General features: G+C 37.7%; 1 protein-coding gene across 3 annotated transcripts in view; it reads left to right on the top strand.

The window, feature by feature from the left end:
- The window catches only part of CBL (Cbl proto-oncogene), an 87,699-nt gene that overhangs the window by 48,422 nt on the left and 11,543 nt on the right, over nucleotides 1-27,734 (top strand). Inside the window, exons 3-13 of one of the 3 annotated variants that reach the window (XM_082478005.1) lie at nucleotides 4,497-4,643; nucleotides 6,466-6,622; nucleotides 7,449-7,570; nucleotides 7,908-8,045; nucleotides 9,358-9,445; nucleotides 10,268-10,399; nucleotides 10,612-10,815; nucleotides 15,826-15,885; nucleotides 16,529-16,660; nucleotides 16,747-17,127; nucleotides 18,881-18,975. In XM_082478005.1, the coding sequence (XP_082334131.1) occupies nucleotides 4,497-4,643; nucleotides 6,466-6,622; nucleotides 7,449-7,570; nucleotides 7,908-8,045; nucleotides 9,358-9,445; nucleotides 10,268-10,399; nucleotides 10,612-10,815; nucleotides 15,826-15,885; nucleotides 16,529-16,660; nucleotides 16,747-17,127; nucleotides 18,881-18,975 (1,656 nt within the window). The remainder of the gene's footprint in view (nucleotides 1-4,496; nucleotides 4,644-6,465; nucleotides 6,623-7,448; nucleotides 7,571-7,907; nucleotides 8,046-9,357; nucleotides 9,446-10,267; nucleotides 10,400-10,611; nucleotides 10,816-15,825; nucleotides 15,886-16,528; nucleotides 16,661-16,746; nucleotides 17,128-18,880; nucleotides 18,976-27,734) is intronic. The other 2 variants (XM_082478007.1, XM_082478006.1) reach the window with 2 other exon arrangements.

The following is a 27,734-nucleotide window of genomic DNA, read 5'->3' as shown; positions in this document are numbered from 1 at the left end:
ATTATTTAAAGAGTCAAAGATGCTGACATGGCCCAGTCATCCAAAGACTCGCTTCCTGCCTTCACTTCAGAATTGGCTTAAAAATCAACAATAAGAGAGGTTCCTAAGACCACCCCCTCTAAAACAGCAATCTTACATGCCTCTCTTCTCATACCCTGCTTTGTTTTTCTTCAAAGCCTTTTTCTCCTACTACCTGATACTCTGCCATGGGAATGTGAATGCTATAAAACTAGGAATTTTGTTTTGTTGCATTGTTGTATCCATCCCTAGTGCCTAGCACACAGTATACAGTCAGATGTTTTCTAAAGGTATAATAAAGGTTAGAAATTATGCCAGATGCCAAAGGGATATAAATATATATCAGAAATGAATTCAGCCCTCATGTACACAAATAACTGTAGTACAAGATGGGTTCAGATGACATAAGAGAACTTCAGTGAAAATACTGGGGGTATTTTAGAGGTTTATTACTTCTAGCTGGCTTCTTAGGAAATGACAGTTAAGCTGGGTCTTTTGCAGACTAAGGAACAAATAAGCAGTGGTTCAGAGGTGCAAAAGTGAATAAGGGTAGTATGTATAAGAAGAGGTAAAATGTTCAGTTTGAGTAGAATATACTAGTGAAATTAGTTATAAAGGTAGGTTAGACCCAGGTTAGTGGAAAGTCTAAAAATCAAAGTTGAGTTTGGATTTTGTCCCACTGGTACTGTAGAAATTGTCCCCCCCCCCCCTTGAAAGGCAGTTATATGTGGTATGATTGAACGTGCATAGGAATAGACTGAAGACGGAAGTTTGAATTATGGAGTAGGTAGACGCAGGTAGCAAGGAGTGCATATTAGAATAATAATACAAATTCAAAGGTAGGATTGACAACAGACGATTAGCAAATTGACAAGTCAGATATGGAGAATAAAGAAAATGGAGGCAGCTAAGATGACTGACTCTAAGGTTCTGAACTTGTGGGAAGTAAGATGGTGTTGTCATTAAATACAGAAAATAGAGAACATGAAGAAAGAGCAGGTTTGAGAAAGAAGGTTAGTTTATTTTTTAGAGGTATAAAGATTATTTAATTCCAATTAACAAATTTGTTTTTCTTTTTTTAAATTGAAGTATAGTTGATTTACAGTGTTTCAGGTGTATAGCAAAGTGATTCAGTTGTATATATATATTCTTTTTCATATTCTTTTCTATTATAGGTTATTACAAGATAATGAATATAGTTTCCTGTGCTATACAGTAGGTCCTTGTTGTTTATCTATTTTGTATGTAGTAGTGTGTATCTGTTAATCCCAAATTCCCAGAATCTGTTATTACTGCCCCCCCCCCAATCCCCAAGGAAGGTTAGTTTAATTTTGAATGTGTTGCTTTGTGGTGCTAGCATTTGAATGGAGAAATTCAGTAGGCAGTTGGAAAGCTACTAAGGCCTAAGATTTGGGAATCTTTTGCAAAGCAGTTTCTGAAGCCTTGAGATTGCAAAGGAAGAGTCAAGAAAGTACATGGGGAAAGAAAGGAAAATGATGGAGAGCAAATTCTTGGGAAATAGTTATGTTAGGAGAATAGAAAGAATAGCCAAAGGAAGAACAAAAGCAAATAGGAGAACCAAGAGAGGATGACATTGGAGAAACTAAGGAAAGACATTTTCAGGAAGAAGTAAGATTCAAACCTATTTCTTGCAGAAAGAGTTCTGTTGTAGCCTTGGGAGTATGATATATGTATTGTGTGGGCCAAAAGGTTTGTTCAGTTTTTTCTGTAAGATGGCTCTAGTAGAACTTGGTTGTCTTTAACTTCATTCAAAACAATTTTGTTAGATTGTATGTGACAGTTGTCATATCAGTGTGCATTTAAAAAAACTTATCAAAATTGGTGAATTTTTGTGTAGTCATTTTAATATTGAAGATGGAAGAAAAAAAGCAACATTTTCAGCATATTATGCTTTATTATTTCAAGAAAGGTAAAAATGCAACTGAAATGCACAAAACGATTTGTGCAGTGTATGGAGAAGGTGCTGTGACTGATCGAACGTGTCAAAAGTGGTTTGTGAAGTTTCATGCTGGAGATTTCTCGCTGGACGATGCTTCACAGTCGGGTAGACCAGTTGAAGTTGATAGCTATCAAATCGAAACAATAATTGAGAACAATCAACGTTATACCACGCTGGAGATAGCCGACATACTCAAAATATCCAAATCAAGCGTTGAAAATCATTTGCACTAGCTTGGTTATGTGAATCGCTTTGATGTTTGGGTTCCAAATAAGTTAAGCGAAAAAAACCTTCTTGACCATATTTCCGCATGCGATTCTCTACTGAAACATAATGAAACGTTCCATTTTTAAAACAAATTGTGACGGGCGATGAAAAGTGGATACTGTACAATAGTGTGGAACGGAAGAGATTGTGGGGCAAGCAAAATGAACCACCACCAACCACACCAAAGGCCGGTCTTCATCCAAAGAAGGTGATGTGTATATGGTGGGATTGGAAGGGAGTCCTCTATTATGAGCTCCTTCTGGAAAACCAAACGATTAATTCCAACAAGTACTGCTCCCAGTTAGACCAACTGAAAGCGGCACTCGACGAAAAGCGTCCAGAGTTAGTCAACAGAAAGCGCATAATCTTCCATCAGGATAACGCAAGACCGCATGTTTCTTTGATGACCAGGCAAAAACTGTTACAGCTTGGCTGGGAAGTTCTGATTCATCCGCCGTATTCACCAGACATTGCACCTTCGGATTTCCATTTATTTCGGTCTTTACAAAATTCTCTTAATGGAAAAAATTTCAATTCCCTGAAAGACTGTAAAAGGCACCTAGAACAGTTCTTTGCTCAAAAAGATAAAAAGTTTTGGGAAGATGGAATTATGAAGTTGCCTGAAAAATGGCAGAAGGTAGTGGAACAAAAGGGTGAATACATTGTTCAATAAAGTTCTTGGTGAAAATGAAAAATGTGTCTTTTATTTTTACTTAAAAAACCGAAGGCACTTTTTGACCCACCCAGTATTTTCTCTGATACACGTTTTTCTGCTATACTGTTTAGCATAGCTCTTTACACATAGTAGGTTCTCAACAGCTTAGCATATCTTAAGGGAATCATGGACTCTCTCCTGCTTATCTTTAAGGATTAACATTTGGCAAAATGTTATATAAATATTGAGTGCAGTCTGGTGTCCTGCAGAAGTCTTTGGGAAGTCATTGGGACTAATTTGTGCTTTGCAGATTTTCTATCATGTTATCTGTGATATAGTCTCGATAGTTTCTATTTTTGTTTCCTCTTTGGTAAAATAGTAAAAGTCCTAACCAGCAATAATTGAAGGCTCTCAAAGTACCAGGAGGAAAACAGTTAATGGAGTTTAGGGATTGGATAAGTGCTTGTATTTTTTATCTTACTTGAGCTATTTAGCATATGAATTATTTTAGGCTGTCTTCAAAGAATATTAATTTTATCACTTTTGTAGGTGCTTTCAGAAATAGGAAACTAGAAAGAATATAACTTGATACAAGTGCAGGAAGACAAATATCAAAAAGCTGAAGCTGATTTGTTGAAAAGCTGATTAGAAAGATTTCAGCAGTGTTTTGCAGAAAAGTTAGGGCTATAGAGACTTAGTGCAGCATTTTATCCAGGAAAGACAAAGATGGGACTAGTGGTGACCCTCCAGTATAGCATTAAAAGAGAAAAATCTATCTGTATTAAAGAGAATTTTTAGGCAATAAAATTGATCATGAATTGACTTGAAATTTCATAGTCCACTTGTATGACAAAAATTGACTTTTTAAAAAATTAATTAATTTTATCTTTGGCTGTGTTGGGTCTTCACTGCTGCGCGCACGGGCTTTTTCTAGCTGCGGTGAGCCGGGGCTACTCTTCGTTGTGGTGCACGGGCTTCTCATTGCGGTGCCTTCTCTTTGTTGCAGAGCACGGGCTCTAGGTGCGTGGGCTTCAGTAGTTGTGGCACGTAGGCTCAGTAGTCGTGGCACACGGGCTTAGTTGCTCCGCGGCATGTGGGATCTTCCCAGACCAGGGCTCGAACCCCTGCATTGGCAGGCGGATTCTTAACCACTGTGCCACCAGGGAAGCCTTTATTTTTAATTTAGATGAGTTGCGGTAATTTAAACATCCAGATTAGTTCATGCAAAACAGGAAATAATATATTTTGCTTTTCTAACATTTCTTTTGTGAGTGAATGGTTATAGCAGTGTACAACTTCTCACACTTATTTGTTGAGTCCTCTTTACCTGTCATCCTAAAAAAGTACGTTTGTTCATGTAAGTTTATGCTCAGTTATTAGGTCTGATTAATTTAAGATTAAAAGTCTTAAAATAGATTACTGTTTAATTTTTCTTATTTACCATATAACATTGAACAGAGGGAAAGGAGTGGACCTAGTGAATGCAGCAGTCTTTCTTGCATGATAATTACACACCTGGTGTAGTGAATTCAGCACATTTAAAATAAAAATAATTTTATGTGTTCATTTAATCATTGCACTTCTGATCATTTGTAGGCGAAACCTAACCAAACTGTCCCTGATCTTCAGCCACATGCTGGCAGAACTAAAAGGAATCTTTCCAAGTGGACTGTTTCAGGGAGACACATTTCGGATTACTAAAGCAGATGCTGCAGAATTTTGGAGGAAAGCTTTTGGGGAAAAGTAAGACTCAAAATAATGAATTTGAACTATGAAGAACTGAAGCTTGTGTTTTGGGTTTTTGTTTAGTTTTTTATTGATGGAATATTTAAAACATGGGAAACAGAAAAATAATATGTGTGTACCTACTTCCCAACCTTTTTTGCTCTGATTATTTTTTTTAAAAGAAATAAACCTTTGCAGTTCCATTGAAACCCACGCTCTTTGATTGAATGCTCTTCTCTTTCTTTGCTCATCCATTATGCTGTTAATGGACATTTACATTTCAAACTATTTGCTATTGCAAAACAGTGCTGCAGAAAGCAAAATTGTATTTGTCTTCATATGCAAGAGTTTCTCAATAGTTACATACCTAGAAGTGGAATTGCTGAGTCAGGGGGTTTCACATCTTCTGCTTTGCCAAATATTGCCTAATTGCTTTCCACAGTGGTTGTACCAGTTTATATTCCTATAAGTAGTGTACACATGTTCCAGTAGCTCTGCAATTTGACTAACACTGATGATATGAATTGGTATCATATTTTGCGTTATATTCCTAAATGACAAGGGAGCTTGAGCACCTTTTCACATTTGTCACCAATCAAGATTCTTATTCTGACCTTCCTATTCCTATTCCTGACTTGTCCATTTTCCTATTGAGTTGTTTGTCTTTTTCCTCTTGTAAGATACTAACTCTTTGTTAGTCACTTACATTAGAGATATTTTCTCCTAGTCTACGGCTTGTCTTTCCACTTTGTTATATCGTCTTTTTGATATTCAGAAGTCTTACATTATATAGACAGTTTTATGAGACAAGTTTATGTTTCTAAGTATTAATATAAATATTCTTGAATATCCTCTGAAATTTTGGTTCAAAGACCTGAAAAGGTAGAAAACAATAAAAATTTTCAGTTGAATATACAGATCCTATTGTAAATCTCCCTTTAAATGCTTTCTTTCTTTCTTTTTAATTGAAATATAGTTGACGCACACTATTAAGTTAGTTTCAGGTATATACTACATATTGATTTGACGTTTGTTAAACGCTTGATTTATTTTAAAAAATCATGTTTAAACATTAAATATAGAATAATTAATGATTTTTAAAAACTTAGTTGAAGAGAATGGGAATGAGTTTAACTTTTTCCTTTAACTTAATAACTGGCTACATTAGAAAAGAGCTTGAAACGCCACTTGTTCTCTTACTTTCAGGCAGGTGAATACATAAACTTTTCAAAGGCAATGAGATTTTATTTTATTTTTTAAGATCTTGAGAAATAGAAATCCCACAATATCTGTTGCTAGCCATATCTGGGGTTTAATCATTCTTATGTTAAATAATTTCTTCTTCATCTCTATCAGAACTCTGTTCTTCCTGTACCTTAAGCCTATATTCCTCTAGTGAAGTCCTTGATAGTGTGGGTTCCTCAAAAGAGCACAGAGTGTTTTATGTGCTTTTAAGAAGTTAAACACAAGCTTTCAGTTAGTAAAGATCTGGACACAGGTTACATCTGTTATACAAAAGGATAATCTTATCTCCCTTTCCAATGCTTCTCTAATAGAACAAATGTCTGAAGAAAGATGAGAAAGGGAATGAACTTGTGGCATTCTGCCAAAGAAAAGTAGAGAAAGATGTCTCTATTATTAATTTATTCATTAGAAAGTTAAGAAATGTATCATTTATGCCCTTTCTGTTCTCAATGTAAAATATAGTTGAGCTTCTTTAAGAAAATTGAAATTGATATTGAGAGCTTAATGTGGCTCTCTTTTCCTTGAATGTAGCAATGCCTGAAATTATCTGTTATCTCACTCTGTGCCTTCTCTCCTACCCCCACTCCCATCCTAGGACAATAGTACCTTGGAAGAGCTTCAGACAGGCCCTTCATGAAGTACATCCCATCAGTTCTGGGCTGGAGGCCATGGCTCTGAAATCCACTATTGATCTGACCTGCAATGATTATATTTCAGTGTTTGAATTTGACATCTTTACACGACTCTTTCAGGTAGGATACTAAAATGTTGGCTAAACTAGTTTTTGCTATTTTTCTGAAGAGAAACCTTTTTAAAAAATAACATTTGGACATTTGGGATTTTTGCCTATTATGAAAATATTTTTATTCATTCTAGAAACTATATCCAAAAAAAAAAAAAGGTTAAAACTACTTTGTATTTTATATATACATATTTTTTTTTGTAAAAAGAATAACTATATAATCTGCTTTATTCCCCTCACATGTATAATCTTTCTCTATTATTAAATATTCTTCTTTGCATCATTTTAATGGTTGTAGAACATCCTAAAGATGGGTATAATATATTTAATGAGTTCTGTTATTGAACATTTATGTATGTTTCCAGCTTTTTCTCCTATGCTATTGAAATTCTTGATTGTTAATATTGAGATGTATTGATGCTTCACAAAGAACTCATTTCTTTCTTTTTCTAAAAACAATGGGTGGATATGCCACCTTGCATAAACCTTTATTTGAAACTTCTTACTTGCACATCTAGGCCTTGCCCTGTTTCTCTGTTTTTGTTGTTTAGCCTCACTACTGTTGGTTAGAGCTGCTTGGAAACTTTCTGAATTTCATTTTGTACAGTTAAGCTTCTCCCTATAAGCATGTGTAATTTTCTTCTTAGCTTTTCAGAGTTCTTATTTCCCAAACATGTTTGTCTTCCCTTAAAGTAACAACATGATTGAAAATATGTGACACTAAATGGAGAATTTATAATTGGGAATTCAGGTTGTTTTTCCTTTTGTTCTTCATTGCTCTGAGGCTGGTTGTATGTCTTGAGCCGAATGGTCTGATTGATCTCTTGTTTCCTTAGCCCTGGTCTTCTTTGCTCAGGAACTGGAACAGTCTTGCTGTAACTCATCCTGGTTACATGGCTTTCCTGACATATGATGAAGTGAAAGCTCGGCTCCAGAAATTCATTCACAAACCTGGCAGGTCAGTGCAATGAAGCAAAGAGGTTTATTCACTTGAACTTTATTCTCCTGTGACCTTTGCTGAAATAGAGGAAATATGATCTTTTACTAGTTCCCCAGTGACCACATTTCTGCGTCAGGACTGATGTCTGTTTATCAGAGGAACTGACTTATTCAGATACTATGATTTGATAAATGCTTTCAAGCCACTTAAGAATTGAGCTTATATGTCTTTTGCTTTTGGTCTGAAGCCACTGAAGAATCTATTATTGATGGTCCTTTTGATTTTTGTCTCTGTCTTGTCTTTCCACCCTAATGCAAGCGTGTATATTAAAGATTTTGTCTCTCTCTGTTCTCAGTTACATTTTCCGGCTGAGCTGTACTCGTCTGGGTCAGTGGGCTATTGGGTATGTCACTGCTGATGGGAACATTCTCCAGACAATCCCTCACAATAAACCTCTCTTCCAAGCGCTGATTGATGGCTTCAGGGAAGGCTTGTGAGTACATACTGTTTTCCATCTGCTAGAGTCTAGGAACTTAGGGGCTGTAAAACTGCATCATTAATGACTTTATTCCAGGTTTCTTCTACAGATAAAGATTCAGTACACATATTGACAGGTTATATTGTTTGGATTTTCAGCTTCAGTAGGACTTTTGTTTTTATTTTGAAAGGATTCCTTGAGTGAAATTATTTTTCTCTACTACTTCACTTGTTACCCTGAGTAAATTTTATCTTTCTTTTTTTCTAAATGTTAATTTATTTTCAAATCTATACTAGATTTTAAAATATACCAATTAGCAGAAAACGTTACCTGTTATTTGACTAGCCAACATTAGAATGATTAGATGTTCCTGATGGCAGCAGGCTCAATGGCCTTCATCTGCCTTCATCCTAACTTCGTTTTGATTCAGCAGCATTTCTTCAGGCTATGGGCTTTTGTAACCTCTGCTAATATTTATGACTAAGTTCTTATTTATTCCAGAATTGCTATTCCTTTTGGAATTCAAATTGATTATCAGTTGGTAAGCACTAAAAATACTAACAGTTGACCAGGTATCAGAAAGCTACTTGTGTTTTAAAGTGATTAGGAAAATCCATTTTCCATTATGCATCATCTTCTACAGTAACATTGGAGCTGAAAGGGGCACTTCCCCAAATGTCAGAGCAGTCTGATGCTAGAGCTTCCTGGTAGTTGATCTTGGTGGCTTAATTTGCTTCTTGTTACATTTCTTTTAAATTAACAGACTTCTCTGGTGGTCCAGTGGTTAAATTAGTGTCTCTCAGTGTTAAATCTGTAAACAAAGGTATTTCAGGTCTTTGGTCAAAGCAAATGTCGTTTAAATTAAGAATTTACACTTTGTGGCCATCCACAGATTAAAATAGGAGTTGGTAAACTGCGGCCCACAAACTCGGTGTTTTGGTACAGCCTGCATCTAAGATAGTTTTTCCTTTTTAAGGTGTTGTTAAAAAAACAACCAAAGAAGAATGTGTGACATAGACTTAACGCGGCTTGCACAGCCTGAAATATTTACTCTCTGGTCCTCTACAAAAAAGTTTGTCAATCCCTTGATTAAAATAGAGCCTGTGGCATTGTGCCCTGGAGAAAGAATATCAGTGTTTGGAGAGTATCTTCTTGGAACTGATCTGTGTTATTTAATTTTTTTGAAGTACTAGTAAAATTTATCTTTGCACTTATGCAAAATTGCCCTTTTAGAATGAGAGAATTCCTAGATTAACATTTGTCTATATTAGTAAGCAGTGATAAATTGGCTTCAATAGAACCCCAAGATTGGTTACTCTTTTTATAGCTATTTGTTCCCTGATGGACGGAATCAGAATCCAGACCTGACAGGCTTATGTGAACCAACTCCCCAAGACCACATCAAAGTGACCCAGGTGAACTTTGTTTTAAATTATAACCATATTACTAGAGCCAAGCTTTTGTATATTACTTTGCAGAACTGACAGTAGAATTATATTAAGTGATTGGAACACTTAAATTTTAAACCATTGGCTAGATTAGTGAATTTAAGTGTGTGTGGTTTCTTTTCCTTTTTTTAAATAAATTTATTTATTTTAATTTTTTTTGGCTGCATTGGGTCTTCGTTGCAGCGAGTGGGGGCTACTCTTCGTTGCTGTGCGCGGGCTTCTCATTGCAGTGGCTTCTCTTGGTTGCAGAGCACGGGCTCTAGGCACGTGGGCTTCAGTAGTTGTGGCTTGCTGGCTCTAGAGCATAGGCTCAGTAGTTGTGGCGCACGGGCTTAGTTGCTCCATGGCATGTGGGATTTTCCCGGACCAGGGCTTGAACCTGTGTCCCCTGCATTGGCAGGCAGATTCTTAACCACTGCGAGACCAGGAAAATCCTGTGTGGTTTCTTTTTAAACTGTGCTTCTTAAAATAGGACCAAAGGACTTCTCTGGTGGTCCAGTGGTTAAGACTCCGTGCTTCCATTGCAGGGGGCACAGATTCGATCCCTGGTCTGGGAACTAAGATCCCACATGCTGCAGGGTGCGGCCAAAAAAAAAAAAAAAAAGTAGGACCAAGACTAGGTGCTTTCTGTTTTAATTGAACACTGTTGTGACACATTTATACAAGCAAAATTAGTATTAAAAGTAACAGTTTTCAATTTTCCTGTTTTTAGCATTTACAGTTGCAGTCATTCATTCAACAAATATTCGCAACAGGCTGAATAATCTCTTAATTTCTTTTTAATCAAAGGAACAATATGAATTATACTGTGAGATGGGCTCCACATTCCAACTGTGTAAAATATGTGCTGAAAATGATAAAGATGTAAAGATTGAACCCTGTGGACACCTCATGTGCACATCCTGTCTAACATCCTGGCAGGTATGGATCCAAACCATGCTTTTTCTCAGCTAAGTAATGACAATGAAGAATTGGGGATTATATATCCTTTATGGATATAAAGAATGGCCTGGTTTGTGGGGTAGGTTCTAAACTGTTGATTCTTTTTTCGTTTCTAGGAAATGTATTTTTAGTGGACGAATATTTTGAGAACTTTCAGATGTGTCTGTTACCATCTCCTGTTTCCTTTGCAGGAATCAGAAGGCCAGGGCTGTCCCTTCTGCCGATGTGAAATTAAAGGTACTGAGCCCATTGTGGTTGATCCCTTTGATCCTAGAGGAAGTGGCAGCCTGTTGAGGCAAGGAGCAGAGGGAGCTCCCTCCCCAAATTATGATGATGATGACGATGAACGAGCTGATGATTCTCTCTTCATGATGAAGGAATTGGCTGGTGCCAAGGTAAGCTTCAGTTTAAGAGACTGTGGCAAAATCCATTATCAGTTGTGTCCTAAAGCAAGAGAGCACTTAATGACATCCAAAATACAAGGAGTTTAACTCATAATCCTATACTGATACATATTCATGTAACCCTATGAGTAGATATTACTGTTATCCTCATTTAGCAGTGGGAGAAACCAAGGCACAGTGAGGTTAAGGAATTTGCTGAAGGTCACACAGCTAGTAAGTCGAACCAGAATCCGTGGCCAGACATTCCGGCTTCAAGGCCCATGCTCTTATTGTCTGTATGCTAGAACTGGGCTCTATTCAGATTGCTTGGTGGAGAAAATGAAGGGTGAGTAAAAGAATTGGACCCATTTTGCTACTGTGAATAGAATATTTTCTCCTTGTCTTTTTTTCTAATGGAGTCTTGGCATTGGAAAGTTAGGTTTGGGCGGGAGAAATGAGGCACCATTAACAACCAAATAAATGGCAACTACAGTGATTGGAGGGTGATAGGAGGTACCATACAGAAACTAAACAAACTAGAAAGGTCCTAGTAAAGATGGGAAAGATAAAGGCTAAGAAAGGATGTGACCAAGTTCTGTTACGTCAGTGGTAGGGTAAAACAGGGATTTATTCACTAATTAGAAGTAAGGCAGTCATTGAAGATTTTAATAAATATAGGGCAAACGGAGGTTCTAATTTGCTGTCAGTTCTCTAGTTTGGACTGTTATAACTTCATAGGAGGCATTTTTTTGTACAAAAGAAGCTTTCTTTTATATCAGCACCTGACTGCCTGGCACATAGTAGGTGCTCAATAAATATTGAAAGGATGGATTCTATCTCTTAAATGATTGTATCCAGTGTATCTTTTCCTTTCTGTCCTCAATGCCACTGCCTTATTTCAGGCTCTTACAATCATTTGTTCGCCCCGCTTCCAGAGTCATTGATCTACAGCACATGCCTTGACTACCTCATTCCTTTACCTCACACTCTTTAATGACTTCTCATTACTTAATGGATTAATAAGTCCATTCTCTTTTCTAGGCACTTTGCCCTGGTAATCCTTTCCACTTTGTATTTTGTAATCCAGCAAGGCTGAACCACTAAAAATTTCTCCATGCTTTTGTCTTGATAGTTTCTATGTAATTTAGCTTAGTTTTCATTTCCTAGGAAACCTTTCCGTACTCTACCCTGTTTCCCTCACCCCCAAGACCCACAAGTAATCTAGGTCTGGCCAAGTGTTTCTGGGATGCTATGAATATGTCTGCCATAGAACTTATCACCTTGTAATATTATATTAAAAGTATTTCCCGGGAATTCCCTGGCGGTCCAGTGGTTAGGGCTCTGCGCTTCTGCTGCAGGGGGCACCTGTTCGATCCCTTGCTGGGGAACTAAGATCCTGCATGCCACGTGGCGTGGCCAAAAAAAAACAAAAAAAAGTATCCGCAGGGGATTGGGTCCTGGAGTCCCAGCAGATAAAAAAATCTGCAGATACCCAAGTCCCTTATATAAAATGGCACAGTGCAGTGAATACAGTTGGCCTTCCTTACTCATTTGGGTTTGGCAGAATTCAGTTCCTTGCCAGTCATAGAATTAAGATCCCCGTTTCCTTGCTGGTTGTCAGCTAACGGTAGTTTTTAGGGGCCAGCTCCATTCTTTGGCTCCTGGACTCCTTTCCTCCTCCTTCAGTCATGAAGGTTCTCAACTTTTAAGGACTCATGTGATTAGATTGGACCCACTTGGATAATCCAGGATAATTCCCCTATCTCAAGATACATACCCTTAATCACATCAGCAAAGTTCCTTTTGCCAAGTAAGATAACGGGATTCGCAGATTCTAGGTTTTAGGGCATGAACATCTTCCTGTGGGAGAGGGGACCATGATCATTATTCTGTCTACTACAGTCCATATAACAGAATGCTCTGCAGAATGAATTCAGTTTACATATACTTAAGTGGAAAGCTGTCAATGTGTATTAAAGTAAAAAAACAACTGTATATTATATATAATATCACCTTATTTCTGTTAAAATTATTTAGTTGCAAAAGAATTATTTTAACATGCATGGGGGGAAAATTGGATGACTGCACATCACATTACTATTATTTCTGAGGCTACAGGATCAGAGGGCTTTCATTTCATGGTATGTTTGAATTTTTCACAGTTAACACATATTACTTTTGCAAGCTGTTTATTGTGCTAGTTAAGTAGCTCTCTTGAGTGCTATATGGGATAAGAAACCTAAGACAAAGGCCCAAAAGGAGATAGTAGTTTCATTTGGGAAGAGACTATATATACAGGTGAAACACTATTTAATACAAGCCAGGCAGTGCACATTATCCTAAATTGTTGGGTACACAGTCTAAGTGCTTTAGGACTTTAGAGGAAAGAAGAAAATTAACAGTTTTTTCTGTAGCTAATATATATAAATGAGATTAAATTTACTCATTTAAATAAAAGTAATAAATGCATACTGTAAAAACTCAAGAAGAAAAAAAAAACAGCTTCATCTATTGTTTTGCACTTGGCTATTCTGTAATTCATTTGGTCTCTTCTTAATGGACATTCCTGTTGTTTCCAGGCTAACACATATGGACATTCTTTTGCAAGTCTCTCTGTAGGGTAAATTTCTAATAGTGGAATTGCTAGATTAGAGTATGTGCATTTAAACTCTTTGAGAGAGGAGAGGGATATAACTAGTGGTGGGGCACATGGGAATTTCAGAAAGCCATGGTGTTTCATTTCTGAGCTGAATGGTAGGTTCTACGTGGGTGTTTCATCTTTAATTATTCTTTGTACCTTATAGTTCATTATCTACTTTGTATGAATAAAATACTGGAATAAAAATAACTTTTTTTGGATAGACATTAAAATTTGTTCCCAATTTTTTATCCTAAATTCACTCCCAAGGTATTTGAGACTATGAGAGTGCCTGTTTCATCACATCCTAGTAGCTTGTTGTTGCTTTGTGCTGTTTGTTTCGTTTTGATTTGTTTTTAAAATAGTGAATCTACTTTTTAAAAAAAATCCATGTGATCAGTGCACTTGGATTTTTTTTTTTTTAAGTTTAAAAGAATTGCTAAAAGGCTTACAGAAATGTCAGTTCCCTGCTTCTACCCCCTCTAACTCCTGTGTCCCATTCACATTTTTCGGTTCTTAAAGCTTTTCCTTAACCATATACTATACTGCTTTCTCTTGATTCTGCAATATTAGTTATCTGTTTAGAAAAGGATTTAAATGTCTTATCTCCCTCCTTCCTACTCCCTATCTTCTGACTATAGTTAATTTGAATGTTTTTTGGTTCTGTCAGTATTCAGTGTTTAAGTGATTTTTGCTCCCTATTGTATCAAGTAATATACTATAAAGTATTGATAATTACTTTTGCTTTCTTTTACAACCTTCTGCTTTTCTGAAATAATTGATTTGCTTTTATTTCCTTAGTGTTCAGTTTGTACCTGTCACTACCACGTCTTACCAAACATCCTCTTGATATGATTTTCTGTGGAGTAAATTCTATTAACATATTAATATAGTAGATATTATGTAATATAGTATACTAATATATGAGAGTCTGCCATGTTTTGGCTCCAGTCTGGACTGGTTTTTCACTGGGTGTGCTGCATTCTATGTCACCCTGAGGTGTCTCCCCTCACCATCATCGTGGGACTTCATTGCCTCTCCTTTGTGTTGGAGTGCCTGTTTCTTAACTCCCATGTTTTTATGTTTCTTGCTTTAACTTCCTTATTTGGGTGGAGTATGCCCTCAAAATAGCTTTCTGTGAAAAGGTGAGAGGTGAAATTTTTGAGACGTTTGATATCTTAAAATGTCTCTATTCAACCCTCAAACTGACTAGGTACAGAATTCTAGGTTGAAAAAAAATTCAGCTCTATGAATTGTTACAGCCTCAGTGACTTCTAGTTTCTAGTGTATTTTTGCTCTTTAGTACCCCCTTTCCCTCCATCCTCAGAAGCCTTTAGGATATTTTCCTTATCCTTGATTCCCTGAAAATTTAAGTGTTTTATTGGTTGGTTGATTGGTTATTAGTTTTCTTTTCTTTCTTTGGGCTAGCTATGCAGTGAACGCTTTCTATATGGAGATTTATGTCCCTTAGGTCTTAGAAATATTCTTGTATTATTTCTTTGATAATTTCTTCCCCATATGTGCTTTTATCCTTTTCTGGAACTTTATTGTATGTTGAGATAAAAGAACATCTCATGGGTCGGTTATGATATTGAAACATGAATTGAAGAATATGATTAGCTCAGTCCTCTGCCCTTTAGGAATGAGAAGGAGGGAGGGATGGTGGGAGGGATCAAAATAGGCAGAGAGGGCCTTCCAAATTGAGAAACAGCTTGAACAAAGTTAAGGAGGTAGGAATTCCAACACAGGGCATTATGGAAAATGCTGTTGGTTAGGGAGACCAAATTAGAGAGACCTGAGAAAGCCAGGCAGGAAAGTGACATTTTGTGACATGGGAAAGTGGAAGTTACTGATGGATAGTTTTTGAACCATTAGTGAGTATTTAAGGATGGTTAAGCTGGTAATGGTGAGCAAAATGATTTGGTGAGATAAGAAACTAGAAGTTGGGAGAATCACTAGAAGGGGGTTTTAATAAATCAGATCTGAGGTTGGTAAGTAGAATGAAAAGGAAGATATAGATATGAGATTATTTTATGGAAAAATCAACATGATACAGTGACTAGATATTGATGATGAAGTGACAGTTAGTTTGACTAATAACTTTTCACTTCCTTAACCCTTGAGGTGTTTAGCTGCTCATGCTGCATTGACATGGAGCCCGTTTTCTTAAGCATGAGTAAAAGCAAGTAGCTGATGATGCAGCCTTTTTTTCCCTCATTCACCTCCCAGCATTAATGATAGGACTCAGTATGGGGATGGTTGTTTCTCTGTCATCTTACATAAGTGCTTGTAATACATATTTGCCTATTTTCCATCTATTTTGCTTTTAGGGAATGCAAATGTGAATTAGTATTTTGTATAAATTCTTGTATATCTCTTGACAGCTTACTTGGACAAGCTTATCAGCTACTCATCACCCTGCTGTAGGCAGGGGAATGGAAAAGGTTATACATTTATTTGTTTCTTTTGATTTGGCACCTCAATTTTTAGAATACAAATTGACAAAAAAAAATTATCCCTTTTAATTACTGAATTGAAATAACATTTCTTTGGAAGAACTAAAGATGCTTTTTAGTAATACCATTGATCATTTTCTCCTATAAATCTCTCTTTTTCTTTTAATCATAATAACCCATGGAGAATTTATTAACTTTGATTTCTTTCCTCATTCTGCCCCTTAATCATTATTTTCCTAGGTGATTTGTTGAGAGGTTAATGTATGCCCCTTTCTTTTAATATGGTTTTCTGTTTTTAATCTTGAAAATATTTTTTCTTTTTCTGAAGAGGAAAATATGGGAAATTGTAAAGTTTTATAAAATTATAAGCTAGGAAGCTTTTTATGTAGCACAGCCTTTTCTAGATACTACATTTTGCCTGTAGCTTGCATCTGCATGGTATTTCTGTGATTGAGAGCGCCCTCTTCTGGTGACATAGAAATAATTCAGGCAGCGCTACCTTAAGCCAAAGTCAGGCTCATTGGTATATTCTGTGTTCATGTAGTACTTGTTGTGTACATCTTTCGGAGGAGTTGAGAGATGCCACTCCTCCAGACAAGAATAACCTATTAGGAACTTTTTTTTGTGTTAGGTGGAACGACCTCCTTCTCCATTCTCCATGGCCCCACAAGCTTCCCTTCCCCCAGTGCCACCACGGCTTGACCTTCTACAACAGCGAATATCTATTCCTTCAAGTGCTTCTGGTCTTGGAACTGCTTCTAAGGTAAAGCATTATCCATTTCTACGTTTTCTGATTCTTTGTTGTGGATTAGTGGGGTTTGATTGATTGCTTCCATCATGCTTCCACAGGCTCCTTCTGGCTCCCTTCATAAGGACAAACCATTACCAATACCTCCCACTCTTCGAGATCTTCCACCACCACCCCCTCCAGACCGGCCATATTCTGGTGGAGCAGAAACCCGGCCTCAGAGACGCCCCTTGCCTTGTACACCAGGCGACTGTCCGTCCAGAGACAAACTGCCCCCTGTCCCCTCTGGCCGCGCCGGAGAAGCATCATGGCTGCCTCGGCCAATCCCCAAAGTACCAGTAGTTGCCCCAAACCCTAGTGACCCCTGGACAGGGAGAGAATTAACCAACCGGCACTCACTTCCATTTTCCTTGCCCTCACAAATGGAACCCAGAACCGATGTGTCTAGGCTCGGAAGCACATTCAGTCTGGATACCTCCATGGTGAGTCCTGATTTTGAAATTATTTATTTAATTAACAAACATTCGTGGATGACATTGAATGGATCAGTTTTGTGGTATGTTTTGTACAGGATTCTGGGATAATATTAATCCCTACCCTCAAGAAGTGTATATGTTATTATGTTTGTTAATGCAATAAATGTGTTTCTGTGTGTGTATGCCATGAGTAGTATAAATAGAAAACACTTCAGTTTTAAAGAAAGGAGAGATTATTTCTAGATAGAGCAATCATGAGGGCTTATGGAAAGAGTGGCATCTGAATTTGAAGTATTCTTTCCAAAGTGGATACAGTTTTAAAATAGACCTACAATGACAGAGATGCTCAAGATGTATTGTGGGATAAGAAGTAGTTTAATTTGAGAGAAACAGAAATTTTGTGTATCAGAGTAGGAAAAAGGGCTAGAAAGGAGCATTGCTGCTAGATTAGAGCACTTTGTGTACCCCCTTCCAAAAGAATTGGAATTTATTTGTTATAAATGAAGAGTACGTGAAGATTAAATTAGTGGAGTGACGTGACCAAAATGATGGTTTAAAGAGAGGAATCTAGGAGTAGTATGCAGAATGGATTGGAAAGAGAATAGATTGAAAAAAGGGAGGTTAGCAGTCTATTGGATAAGCGTGAGATAATGGGTCCAGAACGGGGGGTGGGAGAGGTATATTCCTTCTTTTGTTGTTTTGTTTATGCACTCAGCAAAAAAGTTTGCCCTCACAAAGTTAACATTCCACTGGAGGAAAGATGGAAAATAAACAAGATAAGTTACAAAACATGTAAGATAGTGGATGCCGACGAATGCTGTGGAGAAAAATAGGGTAAAAACAGGGTATAGGGAAAGTTGGGATGGGGCAGGTACATGGAGGGATGGGGTACAATTCTGAGCAAAGACCTGGAGTAGTGTGGGGAGTGACCTGGAGCAACGCGGGATGAGGGAAAAGCAAGTGAGTTTGGGAGAGTCTATTTGAGGAATAACAAAGGGGTCTCATATAGCTGGTACTGGGTAAACAAGGGGAAGAATCCTGGTCTAGGAGCAGGAGGGGGAGCCAGTTTAGGTCGAGACTTTAGGGAGCATGAAACAAAGACCCCGAAAGGCTTGAAAGCAGTCAGTGGGTGGAAAAAAGGATGAAAAATCGCATACACACACATATACGCATGCACACACCCCAGAGGTTTTGAACCTGGCTAACTAGCGACAGACCTGTTGAATTTGAGATGAGCCACTGAAGGAAGAATTGTCCAGTAGGTAGTTAGAAATCCAAGAAAAAGATGGAATTGGAGGGTGAAGTTGAGAAATGCTGTGGTCCTTAAATGAACTATGTATTTCTTGGTTGAAAGGGAAAGGGGAGGGTAACTTAGCATTTAAGTGGCGTTTATGTGATAGGCAGTCTAATTAGTGAGAGTGGATTAGGTTTGACTTTCTGGTGGCATCAGTATAGAAAGATGTATAGATTTTTTAAGCTAGAATGGTATTTGTGCAGGCAGCCAGTTTCCTCAAATCTTTCTAGAATTAGAACAAACAAAAAAACCCCCATTTCCTTGGCTCTTTTTAGTACTGTCTCCCTAACCCTTACATTTGAACTTTCAACTATACTTTTGTCACATATAATAATCCTTAAGCATGGCATTGGGGGTGAGGTCTGTGTCTGTGTGATTGTTCTTGTTATTTTGAATAGATTAAGTAAGTAAGAGGAGATACTTAGCTGTATTAAGAAGGTTCTTTTTTAACACTTTTCTTTCCAGAATATGAATAGCAGCCCATTAGCAGGTCCAGAGTGTGAGCATCCCAAAATCAAACCTTCTGCATCTGCCAACGCCATTTATTCTCTGGCTGCCAGGTAAGTTTACTAAAACTGTATTTCATACAGTAGAGTTGATACTTTTAAACAACTTATTTATAGAAAATTTAGAAAACCCAGAAGAGTATAAAGAAGAAAATTAAAATTGACCTGTATTTCCATTATGTAAAAATTATCATGTTTCGGCCTGTTTCTTTCCATTATTTTCTCGGTGTATATGTACATAGATCAGTCTTGCTGGGGCTCATCAATTTTATTAATCTTTTCAAAGAAGCAATTTTGGTTGGGTTTTGCTTTTTGTTTTTTAAATATTTATTTATTTGGCTGCACCGGGTCTTAGTTGAGGCACATGGGTTCTAGTTCCCTGACCAGGGATTGAACCCGGGCCCCCTGCATTGGGAGCATGGAGTCTTAACCACTGGACCACCAGGGAAGTCCCTAAAAGAAATTTTTAAAAAAGCCAACCGGGGCACTTTCGCCGTGTGGCCAAAAACAAAAAACAACAACAACAAAAAGGTCGGCAGCAATCATTTGACCATATATGTGAGGATTTATTGATACTTCTAGGCTTTCCACTCTATTCCATCAGTCTATATGTCTGTCTTTATGCCAAGACCACACTCTTTTTTTTTTTTAATTTATTTTATTTAATTTATTTATATTTGGTTGCGTTGGGTCTTCGTTGCTGCGTGCAGGCTTTCTCTAGTTGTGGCGAGTGGGGGCTATTCTTTGTTGCAGTGTGCGGGCTTCTCATTGTGGTGGCTTCTCGTGTTGCGGAGCAAGGGCTCTAGGGCGCAGGCTCAGTAGTTGTGGTGCACGGGCTTAGTTGCTCCGTGGCATGTGGGATCTTCTCAGACCAGGGGTCGAACCCGTGTCCTCTGCATTGGCAGGCAGATTCGTAACCACTGTGCCACCAGGGAAGTCCCTATTCAGATTTTCTATTTCTTCATGATTTATTCTTGGTAAGTCTGTGTCTCTAGGAATTTGTCTGTTTCATCTAGATTATGTAATTTTTTGGTGTACAATTATTTGTAACACTCTCTTATCCTTTTTATTTATGTATAATCAGTATTAATGTCCCCACTTTCATTTCGATTTTAGTAGTTTGAGTCTTCTCTCTTTTTTCTTAGTCCATCTAGATAAAGTTTGTCAGTTTTGTTGATTTTTTTGAAGAACCATTTTCTCTTATTTTTCTATCCTCTATTTTATTTATCTCTGTTCTGATCTATATTATTTCTTTCCTATTTCTTTTCTAGCCTAGGGTTGGTTGGTTTGTTTTTCTGGTTCATTAAGTTGTAAAGTTAGATTATTGATTTGAGATCTTATTTTTTAATGTAAGCATTTATAGCTATAAATTTCCCCCCTTAGCACTGCTTTTTGCTGTGTCCCATAAGTTTTGGTATGTTGTGTTTTTGTTTTCATTCACCTTTAAATATTTTCTAATATCTCTTGTAATTTCTTCTTTGATCCATTGGTTACTGTTTGAAGGTGGGGATATTGAATAATATCCCCCAAAATGAGAAGAAACTTGGAGACCAAAAAACAAAGCAAGCAACTCCGTAAAGTACAATCATGAAGTTTATTGTGGGTAACTTATATACAGGCAGTATCAGGCAGACTGCCATCCAGAGGCATTCGCAGCTGTACTACACTTCACCGAAACGGGTACAGGGGAATTTAGAGGGGCTAAAGCTAAAGATAGAATCTGGTGCTAAAGGAGAAGCATGTCCATAGCAATAGGAACTGGGGTTTTTTCCTCACCCCCAGGGGTCTCATGCCATTATCCCTCACAGACCATTAACCATCTGTGTCAGCAAAAGGCATTCTTCCAGTTTTCATATCAGATGAAGCAAAGGTAAAAGTTGTAGGGAACTTATCTGGCTTGGGTGTATTCCTTGTGAGTAGGCTAAAGATCAGTCACACAGAGGGGAGGGGGTGGGACTGCAGGCCTACCTAAGATGGAGCTCACAATATGGAGTCAGTGTGGTTTCAGCCACACAGTTATTCAGAAGTGTATCATTTAATTTCCACAATTTTGTGAATTTTCAGTGTCACTTTTGTTACTGATTTTCTAACTTCATCTGTTGTAATCAGAGAAGATACTTCGTATGATACCTATATTTTAAGATCTATTGAGAGTTAATTTGTGGCCTAACATATTGTCTATCTGGAAAGTGTCCTGTGTGTACTTGAGAAGAGTGTGTGTGCTGTTATTGTTGGGTAGAGTTTTTTGTATTTGTCTGTTACATCTGATTGGTTTATTGTATTGTTTAAGTCTTCTGTTTCTTTACTTATCTTCTGTCCTCTTGTTCTGTCCATTATTATGAGTGGTGTATTGAAATCTCCAGCTGTTATTGTAGAGCTGTCTGTTTCTCCCTTTAATTCTGTCAGGTTTTACTTCATATATTTTACTGTCATTCGGTGCATAGATGTTTATAATTTTTAAATCTTCTAGTGTATATAATGTTCTTTGTCTCTTGTAACCTTTTTTGATTTAAAGTCTATTGTGTCTGATATTAGTATAATATCAGAGTCTCTTATAGGCAGCATATAATTGGATCGTGTGTTTTAATCCAATCTGCCAGTCTCTGTCTTTTGATTGGAGAGCTTAACTCATTTATATTTAAAGCAATTACTGATAAGGAGAGACTTCTGTCATTGTGCTATTTGGTTTCTGTATGCCCTGTAGTTTTTTGTTGCTTATTTCCTGCATTACTGTCTTCTGTGTTTAGTTGGGTTTTTGTGGTGAAATGTTTAAGTTCCTTTCTCATTTCCTTTTGTGTATATTCTATAGATATTTTCCTTGTGGTTACCATAGGGATTACATTTAACATCCCAAAGTTATAACACTATAATTTGAATTTATACCAGCTTAACTTCAATAGCATACAAAAACTCTTCTCCTTTACAGCTCTACCACACCCATTTTGGTTGTTGGTCACAAGATTACATCTTTATACATTGTGTGCCCCTAGTTCTTTTAAACGGGTTCATGAACTAGTTCTTTTAAATGCATTAGTTTCCTAAATTATGCAAAAAAAGAGATTTGGAGTTACAAACCAAAGTTACAGTAATAGTGGCTTTTACACTTTCCCTTAAAATGTATTGCTGTCTTAAATCATTTGGAAAAAACCAGAAGGTACAGTTACAAACCATTGTTACAGTAGTACTAGCTTTTATAATTGTCCATGTACTTACCCTTATTAAAGTCTTTATTTCTCCATACAGCTTGAAGTTACTGTCTTGTGTCTTCATTTCACCCTGCAGGACTCACTTGAGCATTTCTTTCAGGGCAGGTCTAGTGGTCACGTACTCCCTCAGCTTTTGTTTATCTGGGAATGTCTTGATTTCTCCCTCACTTTTGAAAGACAATTTTACCAGATACAGGCATACCTCAGAGATATTGTGGTTTTAAGTGTGCAGTAGCATTATGTCTAAAAATATATATGTACTTACCTTAATTTAAAAATACTTTATTGCTAAAAAATGCTAACCGTCACCCAAGCCTTCAGCAAGTCATAATATTTTTACAATAGTAAAATCAGAGATCACTGATCACAGATCACTGTAACAAATATAATAATGAAAAAACTTGAAATATTTTGAGAATTATCAAAGTGTGACACAGAGACTTGAAGTGAGCAAATGCTGTTGGAAAAATGGTGCCAGCAGACTTGCTTGATACAGGGTTGCCACAGATCTTCAATTTGTAAAAAACACCATCTGTGAAGTGCAGTAAAACAAGGTATGCCTGTGTAGGATTCTTGGTTGACAGCTTTTTTTTTCTTTTAGCGCTTTGAATATATCGGCCCACTGTCTTCAGGCCTCTAAAATTTCTGATGAGAAGTCTGCTCATAATCTTATTGAGTATCCCTCGTACGTGATGTTTTGCTTCTTTCTTTATCTTTGTCTTTTGAAAATGTGGGTCTCTTTGAGTTCCTTTTCCTTGGAGTCTGTTGAACTTCTTGGATGTTTATATTAATCATTTTGGGAAGTTTTTAGCCCTTATTTCTTCACATATTCTCTGCCCCTTTCTCTCTCTCTCTCCTGGGACTCTCACAATGTATATGTTGGTCCTTTGGTGGTATGTCCCACAGCTCCCACAGCTCTGTTCAGTTTTCTTCAGTACTTTTTCTTTCTGTTTGTTCCTCAGCCATGATAACTTCCATTGTTCTGTCTTTCAGGTTCATTGATTCTTTCTTCTCGCTGCTCAAATCTGCCTTTGAACCCCTCTAGTGATTTTTTTTTTTTCATTTCACTTGTACTTTTCAGTTCCAGAATTTCTTTTTTGTTTCTTCTTAGGTTTTCTGTCTCTGTTGATACTTCCATTTTATTCACACATTGTTTTCTTGATTTTTCTCCACATCTTCCTTTAAAATCTCATGGAAGTCACTTCAGCCAGAGCAGGAGGGGCTTACAACAATGCTGAGAGGTGCAACAACAGTGGTTGCTGCCCCTTTGTCAGCCCTTCTGTGAACAGGAGCAGCAGTCAGCAATCAGAACACAGATTCCCAATATTTGGAGGGCTGAGTCCTTTTTGCCACCCTGGCTCCTGCAAGCTGTGTGCAGGCTGCTCCAGGAACGTGTGCACAGCTGCCTGCTATGTGGCAGGGTTGAGAATGGGTAGCTGCTACTATGCTAAGAGCTGAAATTAACAGCAATTTAGCCTCCCAGTCTTCACCTGGAAGTTACAAGCCTTCAACAGACTCTAGAGTTCCAAAATAGTTACATCAGACAACCTCTACCATCTTCCCAGAATCCTCGTTGAGTATCTGCTTTTTGTTTCATTGCTTTCTCCTCTTTATTTTATTCTTCCAACTTCCTTTAGGTTTTATTTGTTATTTTTCTAGCTCCATGAGGTGCGTGCTGTATTAATCTGCTCAGGCTGCCATAACAAAATACTATCTACAGACTGGGCAGCTTAAGCAGCAGAATTTAATTTTCTCATAGTTCTGGAGGCTGGAAGTCCAAGATCGGGATGTCAGCATATTTGGTTTCTGGTGAGGAATCCTTTACTGGCTTACATGCTTGCGTAACCTTCTCACTACGTCCTCACATGGCCTTTCCTTGATACATGCACACACAGAGAGGTATAGAGAGTGACAGCAAGCTCTCTGGTGTCTCTTCTTATAAGGACACCAATCCTATTGAGTCAGGGGCTCATCCTCAGGACCTCATCCAACCTTAATTACTTCCTCAGATGTGGCCCCATGTCCACAGACAGCCACACTGGGGATTAGGGCCTCAAAAGTAATTTTGGGGAGGACACAAACATTCAGTCCATAACAGATGCTGTAGCTGCATTCCGCAAATTTTGATATGTCCTGTTTTCATTATCATTCACTTCAAAATATATGGTTTTCCGTTTGTGATTTCTTCTTTGACTCATCAGTTATTTATGTGTTGCCTGATTTTCAGACATTGGAAGATTTTCTGGTTACTCTTCTGTTACTGCTTCCTAGTTTCATTCCAGTGTGGTCAGTAACCATACTCTGTGATTTCAATTTGTGCTATTTGTTGAGACCTTTATTGACTAGTTTATGGTAAATTCCATACATATTACTACCTTCATTTTATAAAAATGTATATTCTGCAGTTGTTGGGCACAGCATTCTGTATGTGTCATTTGTTAATTGTATTCAACTATACTATCTTCCTGCTGATTTTTTTTTTTTAAGTCTACATGTTCTGTCAAATACCAAGAGGAGTGCGTTAAAGTCTCCCCCTATAATTGTGGGTCTCTCTTTTTTCCTTTAGGTCTATCCGTTTGTATTGTATATGTATTTAGTATATGTAATTAGGATACATAGAAATTTAGAATTATCAACTAAATGATAATTGTTTTGATTATTCCATTTACTCTCTAGTTCTGCTTCTAACCAGCCTTAGTCCGTTTTTACTTATATTAAAATGGCCACATCAGCTCTCTTGTAGTGTTTGCATGATCTTTTTCCATCCTTTTACTTTCAACTTTTCTGTGTCCTCATTGAAGGTATGTTTCTCATAAGTAGTATATACTTGTTGGCTTTTTTCCCCCCTAAATCCAGTCTAGCATTTTTTTTGTTTGTTTTAAAATAATTGGAATATTAGTTCCTACTCTTTTCTCCGTTTTCCCCATCTTTTCTGTGTTCATTTTTTTCTACTTTCTTTCTTTGGGATTAAAGTATTTTTTATTATACTGTTTCATTCCTTATACTCTTTTAACAGTTATCTTAGGGATTCCAACATATACCTTTGACTCATTAGAGTCTACTTTGAATCAACCCCTCTTAACACTTCCTGGACATTTAAATTTCCCACATATTTATACTGTAGCACTCCTCATTTCTTCCTGCTTTACCACACTTCCACCTGGAATCTTTTTCCTTCTGCCCAAATAACTTCCTTTAGAGAGACGGGGTGTGGGGAAGAGAGAAAGAGGAGGGGTGTTAGTGTATCTTCTATTAATGGATTCTCTCAAATTTTGCTAGATTTAAAATATCTTTTACTTCACTTTCATTTTTTTTAAGATATTTTCACTAAACATAGTACACTTGACCCTTGAACAACTTGGGGGTTAGGGACACTGACCTTCCCCGCAGTGGAGTATCCAGATATAACTACAGTGGGCCCTCTGTATCCACAGTTTCGCATCTGCAGATTCAGCCAACTGTAGATTGTGTAGTACTGTAGTATGTATTTATGGGGAAAAATCTGGGTAAAAGTGGACCTGTGCAGTTCAAGCACATGTTGTTCAGAGGTCAACTGTATTCTGAACTGGAGTTATTTTCTTTCAGCACTTTAAAAATATCATCCCACTGCCCTCTGGCTTTCATTGTTTCTGTTGGAAAATTAGCGTAATGTTGCTCTTTTAAGGGTATGATTCTTTTTCTGACTACTTATAAGACCTTTTTGTCTTTGGATCCCAGCAGTTTCACTATAATGCGTCTGTGTAGTTTTCTTTATATTTATCCTTCTAAGGTTTGTAGAGTTTATGGATTTTGTCATTTGATGTTTTTAATCAGTTTTAGAAAATCTCAGCCACTGGGAATTCCATGGCGGTCCAGTAGCTAGGACTCTGCGCCCTCACTGCTGAGGGCCCGGGTTCAATCCCTGGTCGGGAAGTAAAATCCCACAAGCCGGGCAACGCGGCCAAAAAAAAGAAAAGGAAGAAAAAAGAAAGAAAAATTCAGCATAGAAAATCTAAGCCACTATTTCTTTTTTCTTTTTTAAAAAATTTTTATTGGAGTATAATTGATTTACAATGTTGTGTTAGTTTCAGGGGTACACTATTTCTTAAAATACACTGAGTAGTGCAGTCTCTTTCTCCTCTTGCTCTGTGACTCCAGTTACCTGAAAGTTCGACCTTTTCACCACACCTCATATAGCTCTTATGCTCATTTCGTGTTTTCCATTCTTTTTCCTCTCTTTACTTGAATCTGAATAGTTTCTACTCTATTTCAGTTCCCTAATCTTCTGTTTTGCAGTTTCTAATCTGCCCCAGAATACATCCATTGTATTTACAGATACTGTGTTTTTAGGTCCTAGAATTTCCATGTGAATTTTTTAAAAAAATTATTCTGTAGTTTTCTAATAAAATTCTCCATCCTCTGTTTTAATGGAACATATAAATTATAATTATTTTAAAGGCCATGTTTGTTACCTCCAACTTTGTCTCTCTAGTTTGGCAAGACAACCAAAGTACTACTACTTTTTGCCTGGTTTCTCAGAATCTAGTCCCACTCATACATGGTTTAAGGATTCGCAGTAGCTCTGGGGAAAATTACAGGCAGAATTTCAAACCTACTTCTCTACTGTTCCCTTCTCCAGGATTTTTGACCCCTCGTGCCTTGGCCCAAATTCCAATCCCTCTCTCCTTAGTCTCTTGAAACTACCTTGAAACCCCAAGTTCAGAACCTCTAATATGGGGCTTATTGCAGTGTATTCTCCTTGCCTCTGGAATCTTGGCCTCTCAAATCTTGGCTGCCTGGTTGCTCTCCAATGCCTTCTTTCTTTTGCATATTTTCCTGCTTTTATAGCTAGCTGTTCTAGGCAGACGGTTAGACAGTGCTTGTTACTTGGCCATAGCTATAGACATGTAAAATGTATATATGTTTTAGATCAAGATGTAGTATTATGTTTTCCCTTTTTTTAAACTTAGCATTATATCTTGGGCATTTCTTCCTATCAGTTAAAAAGTTCTTCAAAATCCTCACTTTATTTATTTATTTGGTTGCATGGGGTCTTAGTTGCAGCAGGCGGGCTCCTTAGTGGCGCTCACGGGCTCCTTAGTTGCAGCACGTGGGCTCCTTAGTTGTGGCGGGTGGGCTCCTTAGTTGCAGCTCCAGGGCTCCTTAGTTGCGTCTTGCAGGCTCCTTAGTTGCGGCCCGCGGGCTCCGTAGTGGTGGCACACAGACTCCTTAGTTGTGGCATGTGAACTCTTAGTTGTGGCATACATGTGGGATCTAATTCTCTGACCAGGGATCGAAGGTGGGCCCCCTGTGTTGGGAGTGCAGAGTCTTATCCACTGTGCCACCAGGGAAGTCCCCAAAATCCTCACTTTTTAAAAAATTTATTTATTTATTTTTATTTTTGGCTGTGTTGGGTCTTCGTTTCTGTGCGAGGGCTTTCTCTAGTTGCGGCAAGTGGGGGCCACTCTTCATTGCGGTGGGCGGGCCTCTCACTATCACGGCCTCTCTTGTTGCGGAGCACAGGCTCCAGACGCGCAGGCTCAGTAGTTGTGGCTCACGGGCCTAGTTGCTCCGTGGCATGTGGGATCTTCCCAGACCAGTGCTCGAACCCGTGTCCCCTGCATTGGC

This window comes from Balaenoptera physalus (genome assembly GCF_965194825.1).
Source record: "Balaenoptera physalus genome assembly, chromosome: 10".
NCBI classification, from domain to species: domain Eukaryota; kingdom Metazoa; phylum Chordata; class Mammalia; order Artiodactyla; family Balaenopteridae; genus Balaenoptera; species Balaenoptera physalus.
The sequence above is the reverse complement of the archived record's forward strand: the minus strand, read 5'-3'. Positions and strand labels throughout refer to the sequence as shown.